This window comes from Erythrolamprus reginae, chromosome 7, assembly GCF_031021105.1.
Source record: "Erythrolamprus reginae isolate rEryReg1 chromosome 7, rEryReg1.hap1, whole genome shotgun sequence".
NCBI classification, from domain to species: Eukaryota; Metazoa; Chordata; class Lepidosauria; order Squamata; family Dipsadidae; genus Erythrolamprus; species Erythrolamprus reginae.
Window position 1 is genome coordinate 75,758,959 of NC_091956.1, and position 19,205 is coordinate 75,778,163.

Here is a 19,205-nt window from a genome sequence, read left to right on the forward strand (position 1 = left end):
GTTGTTTCTTTTTCCAGTTGCAAAGCTATCACAACCATCTATTAATACTGCCCTATTGGTACTGCATAGTAGTTGTTTTTATGTACAGTAACACTATATATTATTATGTTTGGTTTCTAATTTGGATCCATTCATACCATTTGCTCCACATTTTATTGATTTCTTTGTCTTTTGTTCCCTTAATCTCCTTTGTCATTTCATCCCTCTCTATACATCTATACATTTTTTTTCCAATAATATTGAAAGGATTATTTTTTATTTGAACCACCACTTCCTAGTTCTTCTCCTCGAGTTGTAACATTGTACTTTAACCTGGTTAAACTTTTAATCTGGTTAAACTTTTAATCTGGTTAAACTCAGCACTAAAATCTGAATCTCAGGAGAAGGGCAGCATAGAAATCAAATAGGTAGTTAGGCAGGCAGGCAGGCAGACGGACAGGTAGATAGATGATAGGTAGGTAGGTAGATAGGTAGGTAGGTAGGTAGATAGATTCATAGATAGATAGATGATAGATAGATAGGTAGGTAGGTAGGTAGATATGTAGGTAGATAGATTCATAGATAGATAGATAGATAGATAGATAGATAGATAGATAGATAGGTAGGTAGGTAGGTAAGTAGATATGAAGGTAGATAGATTCATAGATAGATAGATAGGTAGATAGGTAGATAGGTAGATAGGTAGATAGGTATGTAGATAGATTCATAGATAGATAGATAGATAGATAGATAGATAGATAGGTAGGTAGGTAGGTAGGTAGATAGGTAGGTAGATAGGTATGTAGATAGATTCATAGATAGATAGATAGATAGATAGATAGATAGATAGATAGATAGATGATAGATAGATAGATAGATAGATAGATGATAGATAGATAGATAGATAGATAGATAGATAGATAGATGAATGATAGGTACGTAGGTAGGTAGGTAGGTAGGTAGGTAGATAGATTCTCAGATAGATGGATGGATGGATGGATGGGTGGGTGGGTGGGTGGGTGGGTGGGTGGCAGACAGACAGACAGACAGACAGACAGACAGACAGACAGACAGACAGACAGACAGACAGAATGGAGTGGTGGCAGGGAATGAGAATAACACCTCTAATATGATAAAGTGATGGATTCCAGTCCATCTTTTTCCAGTTTTCAGTTTTGGAAGCTGAAGCTACATCTATTTAGATTTCAGATTTTGAACCAGACACTTAAAAACGAGGACTTATTTCTAGAGGTTCAAAGCCTTTTTGTGCCGGTCACTCGTGATGAGTCACAAAGTGAAAGAGTGTCCCCACCATCAACAGTTCTTCTGATCTGGTCTGGTTATTTAAAAAGCTTCCAAGCATGGCTTCGTTTTGGTACTTCTGCCTTGTAGTTTGTTTGTCAGCCAGGTTCACTTGTCTTCACTCCAACATTTGTCAACTTTTCAGTACTTTTTGTCAGGCTTTTCAGTTCGTATCTTAGCCTGGGATCAGCAATGCCCTGGGGGAAGATCTTCCAGAGCACTTTTTACGGTCCTGCTGGGTCTTGCTTTGGTGCAACGACCCAAGATTCGCTCAATTGGCTGACAATATTGCTTTTAGAAATTGTTTATTTAAACCCCTCCTCTTTAAAACATGTTGTTTTTTTTAAAAAAAAATAAACATTAGAAAAATAACCAAAACTTTGCACTAGTCCTTCTAAAATGTTTAGTTCTTCTAAAATGTTTGCATTTCTATGCTTTAAGCCTTCACAATGTTTGACAAGGATCGTCTTATAAAAATTACTATTCTTCTATGTCAGTGATGGCAAACCTTTTTTTTCCCTCGGGTGCCAAAAGACCCTATGTGCATGCGTGCTATTGCACATGTGCAAATGCCCACACACATAATTCAATGTCTGGGGAGGGCAAAAACCTCAAGATTCGGTTACTGTAACACTCTCTACATGGGGCTACCTTTGAAAAGTGTTCGGAAACTTCAGATCGTGCAGAATGCAGCTGCGAGAGCAATCATAGGCTTCCCTAAATATGCCCATGTTACACCAACACTCTGCAGTCTGTATTGGTTGCCGATCAGTTTTCGGTCACAATTCAAAGTGTTGGTTATGACCTATAAAGCCCTTCATGGCACCGGACCAGAATATCTCAGGGACCGCCTTCTCCCGCACAAATCCCAGCGACTGATTAGGTCCCACAGAGTTGGCCTTCTCTGGGTCCCGTCGACTAAACAATGTCGTTTGGCGGGTCCCGGAGAAGGGCCTTCTCTGTGGCAACACCGACTCTTTGGAACCAGCTCCCCCCAGAGATTAGAACTGCCCCCACCCTCCTTGCCTTTCGTAAACTCCTTAAAACCCACCTTTGCCGTCAGGCATGGGGGAATTGAGATATCTCCTCCGGGCCTATACAATTTATGTATGGTATGTTTGTGTGTATGTCTGCTTAATAACGGGGTTTTTTAAATGTTTTTTTTTAAAGAAAAAAATTATTAAATATATACATATTAAAAACAAAAAGAACAGAACATTGTATTTTTCAGTTTGTAAATACATTTGTGGTATGTCTGTTGAAGGACAATACAACACATATCCCTTTCCTTCCCCCCCAAACTGTATCTTCGACAGTTTATATTTTGCAATTCTACGGTCTATATAGCATCAGCGTAATTGTCAGTGTAACATTGGTAATAGTAATAATAATAATAATAATAAAAAATATCTAATAATAAATAAATAAAGTGTTGCTTACAGTCTTAATCATTTACAGTATATCCTTAAATGTTTTTAAATTATTAGATTTGTCATGAATTGTTTTATTGTTTGTTGTGAGCCCCCCGAGTCTACGGAGAGGGACGGCATACAAATCTAATAAACAAAATAAATAAATAAAAACAGCTTCCACCCACCCCCTGGAGGTCTTCTAGAGGCCGGAAATGGCCTGTTTCCCAACTTCTGGTGGGCCCAGTAGGGTCATGTTTCACCCTCCCCAGGCTTCAAAGGCTTCCCTGGAGCAAAATGAAGGTAAAAGCACTCTCCCCCATCCCCCTGGAGGCTCTCTGGAAGCCAAAAACGCCCTCCCAGAGCCTCTGTGCAAGCCAAAAATCAGCTGTCCAGCACACACATGCATGTTGGAGCTGAGCTAGGGCAACGGCTCACGTGCCAGCAGATATTGCTCCGCGTGTCACCTGTGGCATCCATGCCATAGGTTCGCCATCACTGCTTTATCTGCTCATTAGCAATTAGTTACTATTAATGGGTGGCTTGCTGATATCATTTCAAAGTTCAAACTAACTTGGGCTGGGGTAGCTCTGTCAAAGTCTGGAGTACATTACCTGAGCCTGTGATTTCTTCCCCCAACCCCCCAAACTTTAATGTTAGACTGTCTACTGTTGACCTCATCCCATTCCTAATGTTGTGGTTAGCTCTGGCCCCAAGGAATGTGCAGGTGGATGTGGGGGACACATCCACATGCCGCAGGCCTGTTTTGCTCCCGATGGAATCTGCCAACGAAGCCTCCTCTGACCAAGGAAGCGTGAGTGACAGGGAAGAGGGGAGTTTGGCAGACAGCCCAGGAGGAGATCAATCATCTGTATCATCCTTGGATTCTGAACAAGAATTAATGACACATCCATGCATGCATAGAGTGATGCATAGGAGACAACAACTGAAGGATTATTACAAGAGAAAATGAGGTCACCTGTGGTTGGGTGGAGCTGCTGTAATTAGTGCTACAGATAAAAGTGCAACCTGGTGTTTTAGCCTCATGGCAGTTTATCTGATTCATTGTTCCGTCAAGATCGTGGTTTTTGTGCTGTTCAAGATTGGGTGTGGACTCTCTGGACTTTAGAATTAGACTCAATTTCCCACTTATTGGGTGAGAAATTGGACTGCATTTAACCTGTGCCTTGTGTGTACCAGAAAATCCCTTTGACATTTAAAAAGGGAGCTGTTTCTGTTTTTCTGTTTATAAAAACTTTTGGGGTTTCCTTTTATCGTATGGTGTGTGTCTTCCTGGACTAATTACCTTGTAATTACGGCCGGTTGAAACACCATGTCAGAACACCTAAGAGGTCCATGAGCAGCGTACATAAGCATACCAACATGCCTACCATCCCTGTCCTAATGTCCCCTTTTATTCATATGTATTTCATGAATTCATAATTATGTTTATACTCATCTCTGTTATTTAACACATGTTTGACAAAATGAATGAATGAATGAATGAATGAATGAATGAATGAATGAATGAACCAGAAGCAAATTAGATTGTTTTCCAAATTGCTGAGTTAAGGTCCATGGGTAAACAATCCTATATTTTAAGAAACACCATCTCTCTCTATTTTTCCTTCTTACAGGTGTCACTGTTTTTCTTTTTGTTTGACTTGAAGTTGTGGGTGATTTTTTTCTGACTTTTCCCCTAATCCTGAAAGGAATTCATCTGTCTCTTTATACCCATCTAAATTTGTTAAAAGCAATTGTATTATTGAAGAAACTGACGGGAACTGGCCAATTGGACGAAATGAAATTTGTAGTTCCAATCTTGGCAGAACAAACCCATGAACACCAATTTGCAGACAGAAGACCCGATGAAAACTCTTTAATTTCTCAACACAGGGGCAGATTTAACCATGGTTTCATCTAGGAAACTGTCCAAAAATGCTCAAATATTCCTGGTAGCCTGACACTCTGAAAAACTGGTATCAGTAGATCCATAGACATAAACAACATCTACCTATTGTTCAAGAGACAATCAACAAACCAACAAAAAGGAACAAAAAGACCAAAATACTTCCTCAATAGCAATCAACATCCAGATGAATATTTATTTATTTATTTGTTTGTTTGTTTGTTTGTTTGTTTGTTTATTTATTTATTTATTTATTTATTTATTTATTTATTTATTTGTTTATTTATTTAGTCCAATACAAATTGAAAGTTAAGGAGACTAAAAACGTGTAGTAGTAAATATCAGGGAAGGGATATAAGAAGAGATATGAGAATAGAATACATCAATGAAGAGTAGAGGAAGGGTATATGGATGGGAGAAAAGATATCTAAAATATAGGAGAGACAATTGGACAGGGGACGGAAGGCACACTAGTGCACTTATGCTCGCCCCTTACTGACCTCTAAGGAATCTGGAGAAGTCAACCATGGAAAGTCTAAGGGAAAAATGTTGGGGGTTGGGGGTTGACACCACGGAGTCTGGTAATGAGTTCCATACTTCAACAACTTGATTGCTAAAGTCTTATTTTTTACAGTCAAGTTTGGAGCGGTTGATGTTAAGTTTGAACCTCTTGCGTGCTCTTGTGTTATTGCGGTTGAAGCTGAAGTAGTTGTTGACAGGCAGGATGTTGCAGCATATGATCTTGTGGGCAATACTTAGATCATGTTTAAGGCGTTGTAGTTCTAAGCTTTCTAGACCCAGGATTGTAAGTCTATTTTCGTAGGGTAATCTGCTTCGAATGGTGGAGTGAAGGGCTCTTCTGGTGAAGTATCGTTGGACCTTTTCTAGGGTGTTGATGTCCGAAATTTGGTGTGGGTTCCAGACAGGTGAGCTGTATTCGAGGATGGGTGTGACGAAAGTTTTTTAAGCTCTGGTGAGTAGTGTGAGATTGCCGGAGCAGAAGCTACGTAGGATCAGGTTGACAATTTTAGAAGCCTTTTTGGCGATATTGTTGCAGATTAGCAGGAAGTTTAATATCAAACTAACAATCAAGAAGTAAACAATACCGCAATCCAGGAAGAGCCAAACAAGCTAACGGTATACAGCCCAACCAAAGAACTTCCAAGGCCACTTACTCCACAATTGGCAGGGCAAGAGTATAAATTGAGCGCAAACCCCATTTTTTACTAGCACTGATATTGTTACCTGGTTTGAGTAAAGGTAGGTCTACAAGAAAACAACCAGCCTCACAAAGCACAAAGGACCCTCTCAATTTTTTAAAGAATGTAACCTCAGGATTTATGCGTCAGCCCTCTTCTAGATCTTATCAACCACAACAGTCACTTTCATGTCTGTTTTGATTTACATTGGGAAGCCCATAGAAACGTAAGACAGGGTTTTTTTTTTAAATGGTCTGTAAAATAAGGAGGAACTTCCTGACGGTCAGAGCGATCAACCAATGGAACAACCTACCAGCGGTTGTTGTGAACTCCAACACTCTGGACATTTTTAAGAGAAGATTGAACTGCCACTTGACTGGTGTACTATAGGGTTCCTGCTTGGGGTTGAACTCGATGGCCTTCATGGTCCCTTTCAATTCTAACAATAAATAATAAATAAATAAATAAATGGCGTACTGTAGTTGCCATCTTCAACTTTCTTCATAAGTGGCCCATTCTGAAATCCCACAAAGACCAAGGTTCTTTTTCCCCCCAGATATTTTTTGTCCACTCATAGTCACAAACAATTTCCATATACCTTCAATTTTCAATACAATACTTTTGGGTATATAACATCAAATAAGTGCTACCTCCTTTACCTTTATCACCTGGTTGACCCAATATAACATTTTAAAAATATCCTTATTCAAATTTATCACACTATTAACTGTTACATCTCATCAATTACTTTAATTCATCTACTAACTTTAAGCCTTCATCATTCTTTTCAATGATCATACATCCTTATTTATTTCAAAAACGTTTCCAAACCCTTGTCTTATACTAATTGCCCTTTTTTAACCACCACCACCCCTTTTTACTAATTCTTAAACATTAATTACCCATACATAACATCTAAGTCCTGCCAAATATTATAACAATAACATTACTGGGAAGAAAGAAAGAAAAAGACCAAGGTTCTTAAACTTCAAATATAAATATAAGAAATATAAGAAATATAAGAAATATAAAAAATATAAGAAATATAAGAAATATAAAAAATATAAAAAATATAAAAAATATAAAAAATATGAATAATATGAATGTAATATGAATAATATGAATAATATGAATAATATGAATAATATGAATAATATGAATAATATAAATAATATAAATAATATAAATAATATAAATATAAATATAAATAATATATAAATATAAGTAATGTAAATAATATAAATAATATAAATAATATAAATAATATAAATAATATAAATAATATAAATAATATAAATAATATAAATATTATAAATATTATAAATATTATAAATATTATAAATATAAATATAAATATAAATATAAATATAAATATAAATATAAATATAAATATAAATATAAATATAAATATAAATATAAATATAAATATAAATATAAATATAAATATAAATATAAATATAAATATAAAATATTTTTTAATTGGACTTTTATATTGCCCCTCTCCGGGGACTCGGGGCGGCTCACAACATGTAATAAAACAATATATAACATTTTGGGGGCAATTAAATAAATATAAAATCTAAGACTAAAAACCATAAAAAACCAGTCGTTCCCATTCAATCAGATTTCTCTCAGCCCATTCATCGGACAGGGAGCAAGAACCTGATAGCCCCAATATAATATAAATATAAATATAAATGCATACGCATACACACACACCTATCTTTTGTTTAATTTTATTCAGCTATACAGTTTTGCATGTTCTTCATCATAATCCTTCAATTGCTAGTTGTTCTTTCTTTCCTGAGGGGGGAAAACCAAAAAGCGAATTGTCATATATTAATTTTCCTCTTCTGACACCTTAGATTTATAGACTACCCTAGCAAGAGTGTCAACATCAGAAAGTTGTGAACCTAAGAGACAGCCTTACTTTTAATCAAGCGACTGATCTTTCGCGACCAGTATTGTTCGTAACAACATTTTATGCTCCTGATTTATTTTAGCTGCTCATTTTGTAATCAGGTCACACTATTATATGGAAAAGTCTTAGAGCTGTTCCTAAATCAGTCTACGGAGAGGGGCGGCATACAAATCTAATACATAATAATAATAATAATAATAATAATAATAATAATAATAGTAGTATTGCCAACAAAAAAGAGACTCTTTGTTGAGGGAGGAATTTGCTCATAGTAAATCTCTCCCCCTGCTTTTCTGCTGACATTAGTACTACTACTAAAAATAATAATAATAATAATAATAATAATAATAATAATAATAATAATAATAATAATTTATTAGATTTGTATGCTGCTCCTCTCCAAGAACTCGGGGTGGCTCACAACAATAAAACAATGTACAAATCCAATATCTAAAAACACAATTTAAAAACCCTTATTAATAAAATAATCGCACAATCCAATCAAACCATACATAAATGCTACCATTTCCTCTTCCACCTCCTCTTTATTTTTACTCTATCTAAAAAATGACTCTTTTCACGTAATAGATTGCTAAACGCTCTCTACATGGGGCTACCTTTGAAAAGTGTTCGGAAACTGCAGATCGTGCAGAATGCAGCTGCGAGAGCAATCATGGGCTTTTCCAAATATGCCCATGTTTCTCCAACACTCCGCATTCTGCATTGGTTGCCGATCAGTTTCCGGTCACAATTCAAAGTGTTGGTTATGACCTATAAAGCCCTTCATGGCACCGGGCCAGAATATCTCAGGGACCCCCTTCTGCCGCACGAATCCCAGCAACCAGTTAGGTCCCACAGAGTTTTCCGGGTCCCGTCAACCAAACAATGTCGCTTGGCGGGACCCAGAGGAAGAGCCTTCTCTGTGGCGGCCCCGACCCTCTGGAACCAACTCCCCCCAGAGATTAGAATTGCCCCCACCCTCCTTGCCTTTCGTAAGCTGCTTAAAACCCACCTCTGCCGCCAGGCATGGGGGAATTGAGATACTCTTTCCCCCTAGGCCTTTACAATTTTATGTATGGTATGTTTGTATGTATGACTGGTTTTTATATATGGGGTTTTTAACTGCTTTTTAGTATTGGATTTTGTTGTACTGTTTTACTGCTGTTGTTAGCTGCCCCGAGTCTGCGGAGAGGGGCGGCATACAAATCCAATAAATAATAATAATAATAATAATAATAATAATAATAATAATAATAATAATAATAATGAAGGAGCAGCTCATTTCAACCAAAAATTTAACACGGTCAATTTTTGTTTTTTTCCACAAATCTGCTTTATTTCTCTCTCTGAGAAATCCTTCCTCCTGTTCTTTGCAGTATGATTGCTTATACTTCATGGTTCTTATTTCTTGAATGAATGAATGAATGAATGAATGAATGAATGAATGAATGAATGAATGAAGTCATTCATTCATTCATTCATTCATTCAGTGCCTTCTACACACATATTATCTGGTATAGAAAATAAGGACATATAAATTAGTTACATGTAGCTCCTTAATGCTTTTAGCCCATGTAAATATTTTCAGATACATTTGTGAGGATAAATTAGGTCTAAATGGAAAATATCCCCTTAACATTGGTCGTTTCTGAAATTTTTGCAAAATATAATGTCCAGAATCACCCTATTTACGGGAAATTCAATATTCAGACAATTTAGTTTTAACTGACTTTGATGTGATTAAATTACCCGAAAACTCAAACTTTACCAGAACAGGCTTGTTGTTCAGACTATTAGCCTTGAAAATGTTGCCTCAAAACAAGCAGTCGTTTAAGATTTTGAACAGTAAAACCAACATATTACCTCAGCTGCGGCCTTGTCTCTTCACCCACAGCCCTAAATGAATGTTTACAGTAGTCATAAATGCCTTACATTTGAATAGAGGCTAGAAAGCAAATGTTGACATACTTTCAGTCCATTGTTGGCTAAAAAGGTCAGATATTTGGAATTTATTTTGTTTTCCAAGGTGGGCTATTTTTATTTAATCAAACCTTTTCATACCAAGCTGCCCCATAATGTTACTAAGATAACAGCTCTCTTAAAATTGAATTTAAAATATAGTTCCAGTCAGAACTAAGTCCCTCAGACAAACTTTTGAGAAATGAAACCCAACAGTCAACCTATCCAAAAAAAATCAAGTTTATTTCAGCTTCAAAATAATTATTTTCAAGACTGGATATTTTCAGTCCTTCATGAATTTGTGTCATTGGATTTTATTTATTTTTATTTATTTATTCATTTGTCCAATACACAAATACATAGGAAGAAAAATAGACATGTGGTAATACATATGAGGGTAAAAGTGAACTTAGAGGAGAGGATATATGAAAGGAAGAGAATATATATGATAGGTGAAAGAAAGGAAAGACAATTGGACAGGGGACGAAAGGCACACCAGTGCACTTATGTACGCCCCTTACTGACCTCTTAGGAACTGGAGAGGTCAATCGTGGAGAGTCTAAGAGAGAAATGTTGGGGGTTAGGGGTTGACACAATTGAGTCCGGTAATGAGTTCCACGCTTCGATAATTCGATTGTTGAAATCATATTTTTTACAGTCAAGTTTGGAGTGGTTCGTATTAAGTTTGAATCTGTTGCGTGCTCTTGTGTTATTGCGGTTGAAGCTGAAGTAGTCATTGACCGGTAGGACGTTGCAGCATATTATCTTGTGGGCAATACTCAAATCGTGTTTTAGGCGCCGTAGTTCTAGGCTTTCTAGGCCCAGGATTGTTAGTCTATTTTCGTAGGATATTCTGTTTCGAGTGGAGGAGTGAAGGGCTCTTCTGGTGAAATATCTTTGGACATTTTAAAAGACTGTGGTACCGTCCTGTTTTTTCTGTCATCTCTGTTTCCTCTCTTCCCAGCCCCAAATCTCTATTTCAATAATATTTTTAAATTGTAAGTCCTGAAAGCTTTCTTATAAACTAAATTAATTCTAATATTTCAGAATGAATTGCTCCCTCTAGTGATGTCACACTGGAATCGACACCTTCAGATGTAACTCTGCCATTGAATTGTGGGTTAATTTAAAAGTTCAGCATAATACTAGAGACGTAACCTCATTTTATCCTACTTTGGTTTATTGCATTTCACAGATATTGCATTTTTGTCAAGAGCCTCCACCAGCAAAAAGATTGCGACTCACTGAGGGCTAAGATGATGCATAGCATTTTTAGCAATACTGTAAAATCTTTTTAAATTAAAGTACAGTGGTACCTCTACTTAAGAATTAATTCGTTCCATGACCAGGTTCCTGTTCTGTCGAGCTCTCTGGTAGAATCCTCCCGAAAAGGCACAGATGCAATTTCAAACACACAAATGTTTGAAAATTCAAAACAATGTTCTTTATACCGAAAAGGCAAATAAACGGAGCCCTCTTTTTGCATAGCAAAGAGCACTTGTCTCCAAACAAATTGGTAATTTGTACAAGTCCCTTATCAGTTCTGTGATACTTAGCTTGCAGCTGTGAGGCAATTCACAGTCCTTCTTCTTTCACAAAGTGAAACACACTTTGCTCTGGTTTAGTTTCAAAGTGGGGGGAAAAATCAGCACACAAAGGTCAAAGTCAGCAAAGCAGTCACGAAACACAACGATCAGATAATCCTCCACAATGGCCAAACCCACAGGCTGCTATTTATGGCAGCCTTACTAATTACCACAGCAACACCCAACCCCAGGTGGCCTCATTTTCTTTGATAATAATTTCTCAGTTGTTGCTGCCTATGCATCGCTCTCCGCTTGCGTGGCTGTATCATTAACTCTTGTTCCGAATCCAAGGAGGAGCTAGATAATTGATCTCCTTCTGAGCTGTCTGCCACACTCTCCTCCTCCCTGTCACTCATGTTTTCTTGGTCAGAGGAGCCTTTATCAGCAGATTCCACCAGGAGCAAAACAGGCCTGCAGCATGTGGATGTCTCCCCCACATCCACAGTCTTTGGGGCAGGAGCTAGGCCAAAGCTAAGCACAACAGTTCCTAAGTAGAAAAGTTTGTAAGTAGAAGCAATTTTTCCCATAGGAATCAATGTAAAAACAAATAATGTGTGCAAACCTATTAGGAAAGAAATAAAATCTTGGAATTTGGGTGGGAGGAGGAGGAAGAAGAGGAGGAGGACAGTCGCTGCCCAGAGCAAATGGAGCATTTATTTTCTCTGGATGCTGGCAGAGTTTTATTCCCTCGCCTAGAGAAAGGAAAATGCTTTGTTCACTCTGGGCTGACAAAGCCTCCTTAAGCACCACCGAAATGCTACTCTGACAGCCCAAAAAAGCCTGAGATGGCCAGGATTAAAGGAGGAATGGCAGGAAACTGGCCGGGCCTTCATGCCACTCTCAAATTTCCTGGGAAATTTTTCCATGCTCGGGTTCTTGTTCTGCCGGCGTGTCCCAACCACCTGTAATTACAGGGTAATTAGTCCAGAAAGAAACACACCACACGATAGAAGGAAAACCAAAAGTCTTTATCAACAGAAAAGCAGAAAAAACTCCCTTTTTAAATGTCAAAGGGATTTTCTGGTACACACAAGGCACAGGTTAAATGCAATCCAATTTCTCACCCAGTAACTGGGAAATTGAGTCCAAATTCCAAAGTCCAGAAAGTCCACACACAGTCTTGAACAGTGAAATAGCAAAACCACGATCTTGACGAACTATGAATCAGATAAACTGCCACAAGGCTAAACCAGCATTCTATTCTTTTTATCTGTAGCACTGATTACAGCAGCCCCACCCAACCACAGGTGGCCTCACTTACCTCCTGTAATAATCCTTCAGTTGTTCTCTCCTATGCATCACTCTACGCATGTGTGGATCTGTCATAAGTTCTTGTTCAGAATCCAGGGATGATAAGGATGATTGATCTCCTCCTGGGCTGTCTGCCAAACTCCCCTCTTCCCTGCCACTCACGCTTCCTTCGTCAGAGGAGCCTTCGTTGGGAGATTCTATCGGGAGCAAAACAGGCCTCTGGCATGTGGATGTTTCCCCCACATCCACATTCCTTGGGGCAGGAGCTGGGCCAGAGCCAACCACAACATACTAGTTCAAATACTTTCAGGTTTACTAACTTTGGGATGACATGCTCTGAAATCCTTCAATCTTTCAAGTCCTGCAGTGCAGAGAAACATAGAAGATTGACGGCAGAAAAAGACCTCCTTGTCCATCTAGTCTGCCCTGGGCTAGTCCTTCTTCTTGACTGGCAGGGTCAAGGTTAGGTCCACCCAGTGGCATAGAATGGGCAGAAAATGTTCTGCATTTGTGGGGACCCACCTATATTTAGCTTTCGTGTTCTAATAAAAGATAATGACTTCTCTTTCTATTTTAAACCATCACTTCCAAAATAAAAGACAGGGGGGCTGAAAAACAACACAATATTGACACTGTCCAATGTTCATCTCAGCATCAGGACCACAGGGGTTAGATCTCAAATGCCTATTCTACCTCCTTCCATGGAGAAGCTCTTGCTAAGGACGATACTTCTAGCTCAGAAACAAATTCAATAACTTCTGGCGAATTTTCCAATTGACAAGAGAATTTTAAAAGAAGGCTGCCAGGTACAATAAAAGCAAAGGGCATCATCAAACATAGAAACCATAGAAGATTGATAGCAGAAAAAGACCTCATGGTCCATCTAGTTTGCTCTTATACTATTTCCTGTCTTTTATCTTAGGATGGATATACAGTGATCCCTCGAGTTTCGCGAACTCGATCTTTGCGAAACGCTATATCGCGATTTTTCCACCCGATGACGTCACTCTCTTCCTTCCTTTCTCATCTTTCTTTCTCTCTCTCTTTCTCTATCATGCTTCTTCCTCTCTCATACTCTCTTCCTCCCTCTCTCATCTCTTTTTTCCTTCTCTCTCTTTCTCTATCTCTCCCCCTCTTGCTGGCGGGCGGTGGGTGGCGGGCGGGCGAGCGGGGGCATCAGCGAGGAGCCGGGGTTTCCCCTTTGCGTGGGTGACTGGGAAACCCCGATCTTCGTCTGCTCGCTGCTGCTGCGCCGAGCAGATCAGCTGTTAGGCGGCTGAAGGAACCTTCCCTGGGTCTTCCCCCTCTTGCTGGCGGGTGGGCGAGCGGCGGGCATCAGCGAGGGGCCGGGGTTTCCCCTTTGCGTGGGTGGCCGGGAAGACCCAAGGAAGGTTCCTTCGGCCACCCAGCAGCTGATCTGCTCGGTAGCGCAGCAGCAGCGAGGAGCCGAATCGGGTTTCCCCTTTGCGTGGGCGGCGGGGAACGCAAACTCCACCATCTACGCATGCGCGGCCATAGAAAAAAAGGGCGTGCATGCGCAGATGGTGTTTTTACTTCCGCAACCCTACATCCCGAAAAATCGATTATCGCGAGGGGTCTTGGAATGGAACCCTAGCGATAATAGAGGGATCACTGTATACTTTTTTTAAAAGGTATATATTTATTAAATTTTTCCATTTTTTTAAAAAAAAATACATGATCCTATTTACAGATGAATCTACATCATATATACATTCCTATCGATATTATCTTTTAATTGCTTTTAAATTAATATTTTATTTCAATGCTTCTTTTAAGTTTCTTTTTTTTTGTCCATTGGTACCATTTTGTCCAGGTTTCATAATAGTCCGATTCTTTTCGATTATTAAGCTCCATTGTCAATCTGTCCATCTCTGCACAGTCGTATATTTTCTTGATTATCTCATTGTCTTCAGGTATTTGCGGATTTTTCCAGCTCTGTGCAAATACAATCCTTGCAGCTGTTGTAATATGCAAACTTAAATATTTTACATTTTTAGAATAGGTACCTCTCATAATACCCAGTAGAAAAAACTCTGGCGTTTATTCTATTTTTGTATTTGTTATTTGACACAACCAATTATTCCAGGATATGGAACAATCAGGTATAGAAAGAACTACCCAACCACTAGACAAACTATTGACAGGCCCGGAAGAAAAAGCAATATCTAAAATATATAAATATCTAATCGAATATGAAAGACCAGAGGAGATAGTGAAAGGTACAATGATTGCCTGGGCGGAAAACGTTGGCCACAATATATATATAGAGGAATGGGAACAGATTTGGAAGAGAAATATCAAATTAACAAAATCCACAATATATAAAGAAAACCAATATAAAATAATAATAATAATAATAATAATAATAATCATCATTATCATTATCATTATCATTATCATTATCATTATCATTATCATTATCATTATCATTATCATTATCATTATCATTATCATTATCATTATTTAGATTTGTATGCCGCCCCTCTCCGCAGACTCGGAATGCTATACCGTTGGCAACTTCCACCCAAAAGACTAGCCAAAATTCACAAAAATTACAGTCCAACGTGTTGGAAATGTAAAAACACTCAAGGCACCTTCTTTCATCTATGGTGGTTATGTCCAGAGACAAGAAAATATTGGGGGGGAAAGGATGGATATATGTTTATCCCACACGTGTTTAAATTCAGTTACTGTGGATTGACCAACCACGTCTGCTGGACGTTTGTTCTGAGCATCAACTACTCTTTCAGTCAAATAATATTTTCTCATGTTGCTTCTGCTCTTCAATAGCATGAAGCTATTGGCGAGAAGTCTGGAGTGAGCCTTGCACTGCAGCGCTTGCCAAAGAAGAAGATGAATGGGGCTTGCATGGACTGTTTGTCTTCTCCCTTGGCTAACGTTGCAGAAGATTCCCAACTTGCTTCCTCCTACTCACTCACTTCTCCTTACTACAGAGGGTGTGCTGTTTGCCTCTTTGCCACTTCCAAAGAGACTGGGAAACATTTGGTGCACATCCGGGGTGCGTCACATAGACTCCTTTGACACATGAGCAATCTTCCAGCACCTGCTGAAGCCATGAAGCAGAGGTAGAGGAGGCCATCTGGTGGCTTTCATAGTGTCTTAGAACCTTGGAGCCTGCATTGCTTTGCAGATGGTGCATCATTTGAACTTTTGTCAAAGTGACAAAAGTTTGGAGCTTCAAAGTGGTTTTTACAATAGGCACCTCCGAGAGGATTGTGACGTTCACATGCTACTATTGTTTTAGTCCTTTGTCATTTGGGTCACTTGCAATCATTTAGAAGATAATGGCAGTCATGCTTGATTGTCTATGTCTATGTCTATGTCTATGTCTATGTCTACGTCTACGTCTACGTCTACGTCTACGTCTACGTCTACGTCTACGTCTATGTCTATGTCATTCGTTCGTTCATTAGTTCATTAGTTCATTAGTTCATTAGTTCATTAGTTCATTAGTTCATTAGTTCATTAGTTCATTAGTTCATTAGTTCATTCGTTCATTCCTTAATTCATTAATTCATTAATTCATTAATTCATTAATTCACTAATTCACTAATTCACTAATTCACTAATTCACTAATTCATTAATTCATTAATTCATTAATTCATTAATCCATCCGTTCGTTCGTTCGTTCATTCATTTACTTGACTTTTATGCCACCCAATCCTGAAGGACTTAGGGCACCTTACAACAGTATAAAATACAAGCCAAAAAAAGAAGTCAAATATAAAACTAAGTTATAAAACAATATGTTATAATACAATATGGCCATTGTTGTTATTGGTTCATGACCTCCAAGCCTGTCAGCAAAGCCAGGTCTTTATGACCTTACGGAAGGCCAATAGGGAGGGAGCAGTACGGACATCAGAGGGTAGGGGGTGGATTCCCTAGAGCCCGGGCAGCAACAGTGAAGGCCCTCCCCTGCGGTCCTGCCAGCCTGCATTGTTTAGCTGACGGGAGCTGGAGGAGGCCAACACTGTGTGGTCTTATAGGTCTCTGGGAGGTATATGGTAAGAAGACGGTCCCTTAAATCAGTGTTTCCCAACCTTGGCAACTTGAAGGGATCTGGACTTCAACTCCCAGAATTCCCCAGCCAGCATTCGCTGGCTGAGGAATTCTGGGAGTTGAAGTCCAAATATCTTCAAATTGCCAAGGTTGGGAAACACTGCCTTAAATAATCAGGTCCTGAGCCATATAGAGCTTTATACGTATAGACATATGTCTATGTCTCTGTATGATATGTATAATTCAGTATGTATGATTCAGTTTTACAAGAAAACTTTCATGGATGGCTTTAATTATATTAAACAGCTTAATTGGCTGTTGGTTGAAGTAAAAATACCATTACATGAATCAGAGAAACTTTAGGGCATTTTTCATTAGACGAGTTCAGCTGTAGGGGTTTCTTTTCTTTTCTTTTTTAATTAAGAGACACCCTAGCTCTGTTGCTTAAGGCTTCTCCCCCCCCCTTTTTTTCCTTCTTTTTTTTTTTGAAGTTACATCTGAAGCATTGGTAAGAATCATTTGATATCTTTGCAGACAAATTACACAATTATCCAGCATTATGATATTTGTAAAGCATTTGTCTTTCTTGCTGCTATACTTGTTGGAAGGAATTACTTTTAATATCTAAAAAGGGCCAATTTTTTTTTTTTGCCTCTTCATAGTTACCTGTTCCTTGTATCAAGTATAATAATTGCATGAACATTTAGCAGAAATCCAGACAATTTAGCGGAAAACTCTACATGTTCCACTGTAGTTAACATTTGCAACCCTACAATTCCTCATTTCTTTCAAAGCCCATAGAGTGGATGCCAACATTTCAATCATTAGCAATGGATTATTATTCGTTGCTTCTATTCTAGTTTACCATAGCTGGTCTATAAAATATTCAGATAGCCATCAGATGGCAGCAAAGAGATACAGTAAACAATAAACAATACACAGTAACAGTAACTTTGCAGCCCAAATATGGTACCCTAGGGCAGTGATGGAGAACCAGTGATGTACGGGGAAAGTGAAAACAGCTTCCCCCACCTCCTGGAGGCCCTCTAGAGGCTGGAAATGGCCTCTTTCCCAACTTCTGGTGGGCCCAGGAGGCTCGTGCTTTGCCCTCCTCAGGCTCCAAAGGCGTCCCTGGAACTGGGGGAAGGTAAAAAGGCCCTCCCCCATACCCCCAGAAGCCAAAAATACCCTCCCAGAGCCCCTGTGTGAGCCAAAAATCAGATGGCCAACATATGCATGCACGTTGGAGCTGAGCTAGTGCAACGGCTCAAGTGCCAGCAGATATGGCTCCGAGTGCCACCTGCGGCACCCATGCCATAGGTTCGCCATCACTGCCCTAGAGCATGTAGGGATTGTCACAGAGGAAAAAAGCAAGGAGTTCAGACACAGCAGCAGCAGCAGGGGGAAAAAAGGAGAGCTGAGCCGAGACCGGTAATCCAGGAAGTGACTGTCACTGATCAGCTGGAGCTGCGCGCGCAGATTCATTTCCACCGGTGGAACTGCATCCCACTCCATCCTTCCTGCTGCCCACACCTGTATGTTTGGGAGATGTATGTGCATTGCATTTTGGGGGTGCGTGCATGCACGTGCTTGCTTTGGCCACTCGGTGCCGAAAAGGTTAGCCATCACTGCTATAGTAAATACCATAATACTGCAAAAATACAAGATAGTCCAGCAATGTTTATTTAAAACAAAGTTTTGTAACTTATAACCTCAAGGATATTTGTGCGCGCCCTCAAATATTTTATATATAGCACCCATGGTCCCTTTAAGTATTAAAAAATCAAATTGTATTTTTAACCAGGGGCGCATACATGGGGGATACATTTGTATGCAGTAATGGGCAGCCAAAAATTTTACTGCCACACTATGGGTGTGGCTTATTTTGTGTGGCTGTGGCTTAATGGTCATGTGACCGGGTGGGAGTGGCTTGCCGGCCATGTGACCAGGTGGGAGTGGCTTCAGCGAACATCATCGTTCAAATGAACTGTTAAGTCCTTGACTTGCAACCTTACCAATGTTGCTCACTGGGGTGATAATTTGCGTCATGTTTCCTTTATACGTGAAGCAAATTATTACCCCAGCGAGAGTATAAAGGCGCAAGCAACCAATATATATAAGTTGCTAGTGCAGTCAGACAGGGACATGATTCAAGGACTGACTAAGTGGTGGCAAAATGAGATACAAATAGAGGTACAAGAGATGGAAAATACAGCAAAAAGTATAAGGAAAATTAAAAATACAAGAATTAGGGAAATGAGAAGGAAAATATTACCTAAGTGGTATTATACTCCCGTTCAACTCGCACACTTTCAGCAGAATGTCAGGGATATTTGTTGGCACGGGTGTCAAGATAAAGGAGTGTTTATGCATATGTTTTGGGAATGCCCGATAGTGCAGGAATTTTGGCAAAAAGTGCAAGAGGACATAAATAGAATGTTAAATATACAATGGACAATCACTAAGGAAATGGCAGTATTAGTTAAAAGCAATGCGATGGGAGAATTTAGAGAAATAAAACAAGCAGCAATAGAAAGCGCTCAGGCGGTAATAGTTTTGGGTTGGAAGGATGCGACAAAATGGACAATGCAAAATTGGTATAGGTACATGGTGGACCATATTCAATTTGAAATTATGGATAAAAG

The 19,205-nt window shown here is 39.0% G+C and overlaps 1 protein-coding gene across 1 annotated transcript in view; it reads right to left on the reverse strand.

Annotated features, from left to right (window-relative positions):
* LOC139170664 (ABC transporter F family member 4-like) overlaps positions 1-15,696 on the reverse strand; it is a 51,033-nt gene extending 35,337 nt beyond the window's left edge. Inside the window, exon 1 of the mRNA XM_070758156.1 lies at positions 15,476-15,696. Within this exon, the coding sequence (XP_070614257.1) occupies positions 15,476-15,696 (221 nt within the window). The remainder of the gene's footprint in view (positions 1-15,475) is intronic.
* Between the last annotated feature and the right edge of the window lie 3,509 nt (positions 15,697-19,205).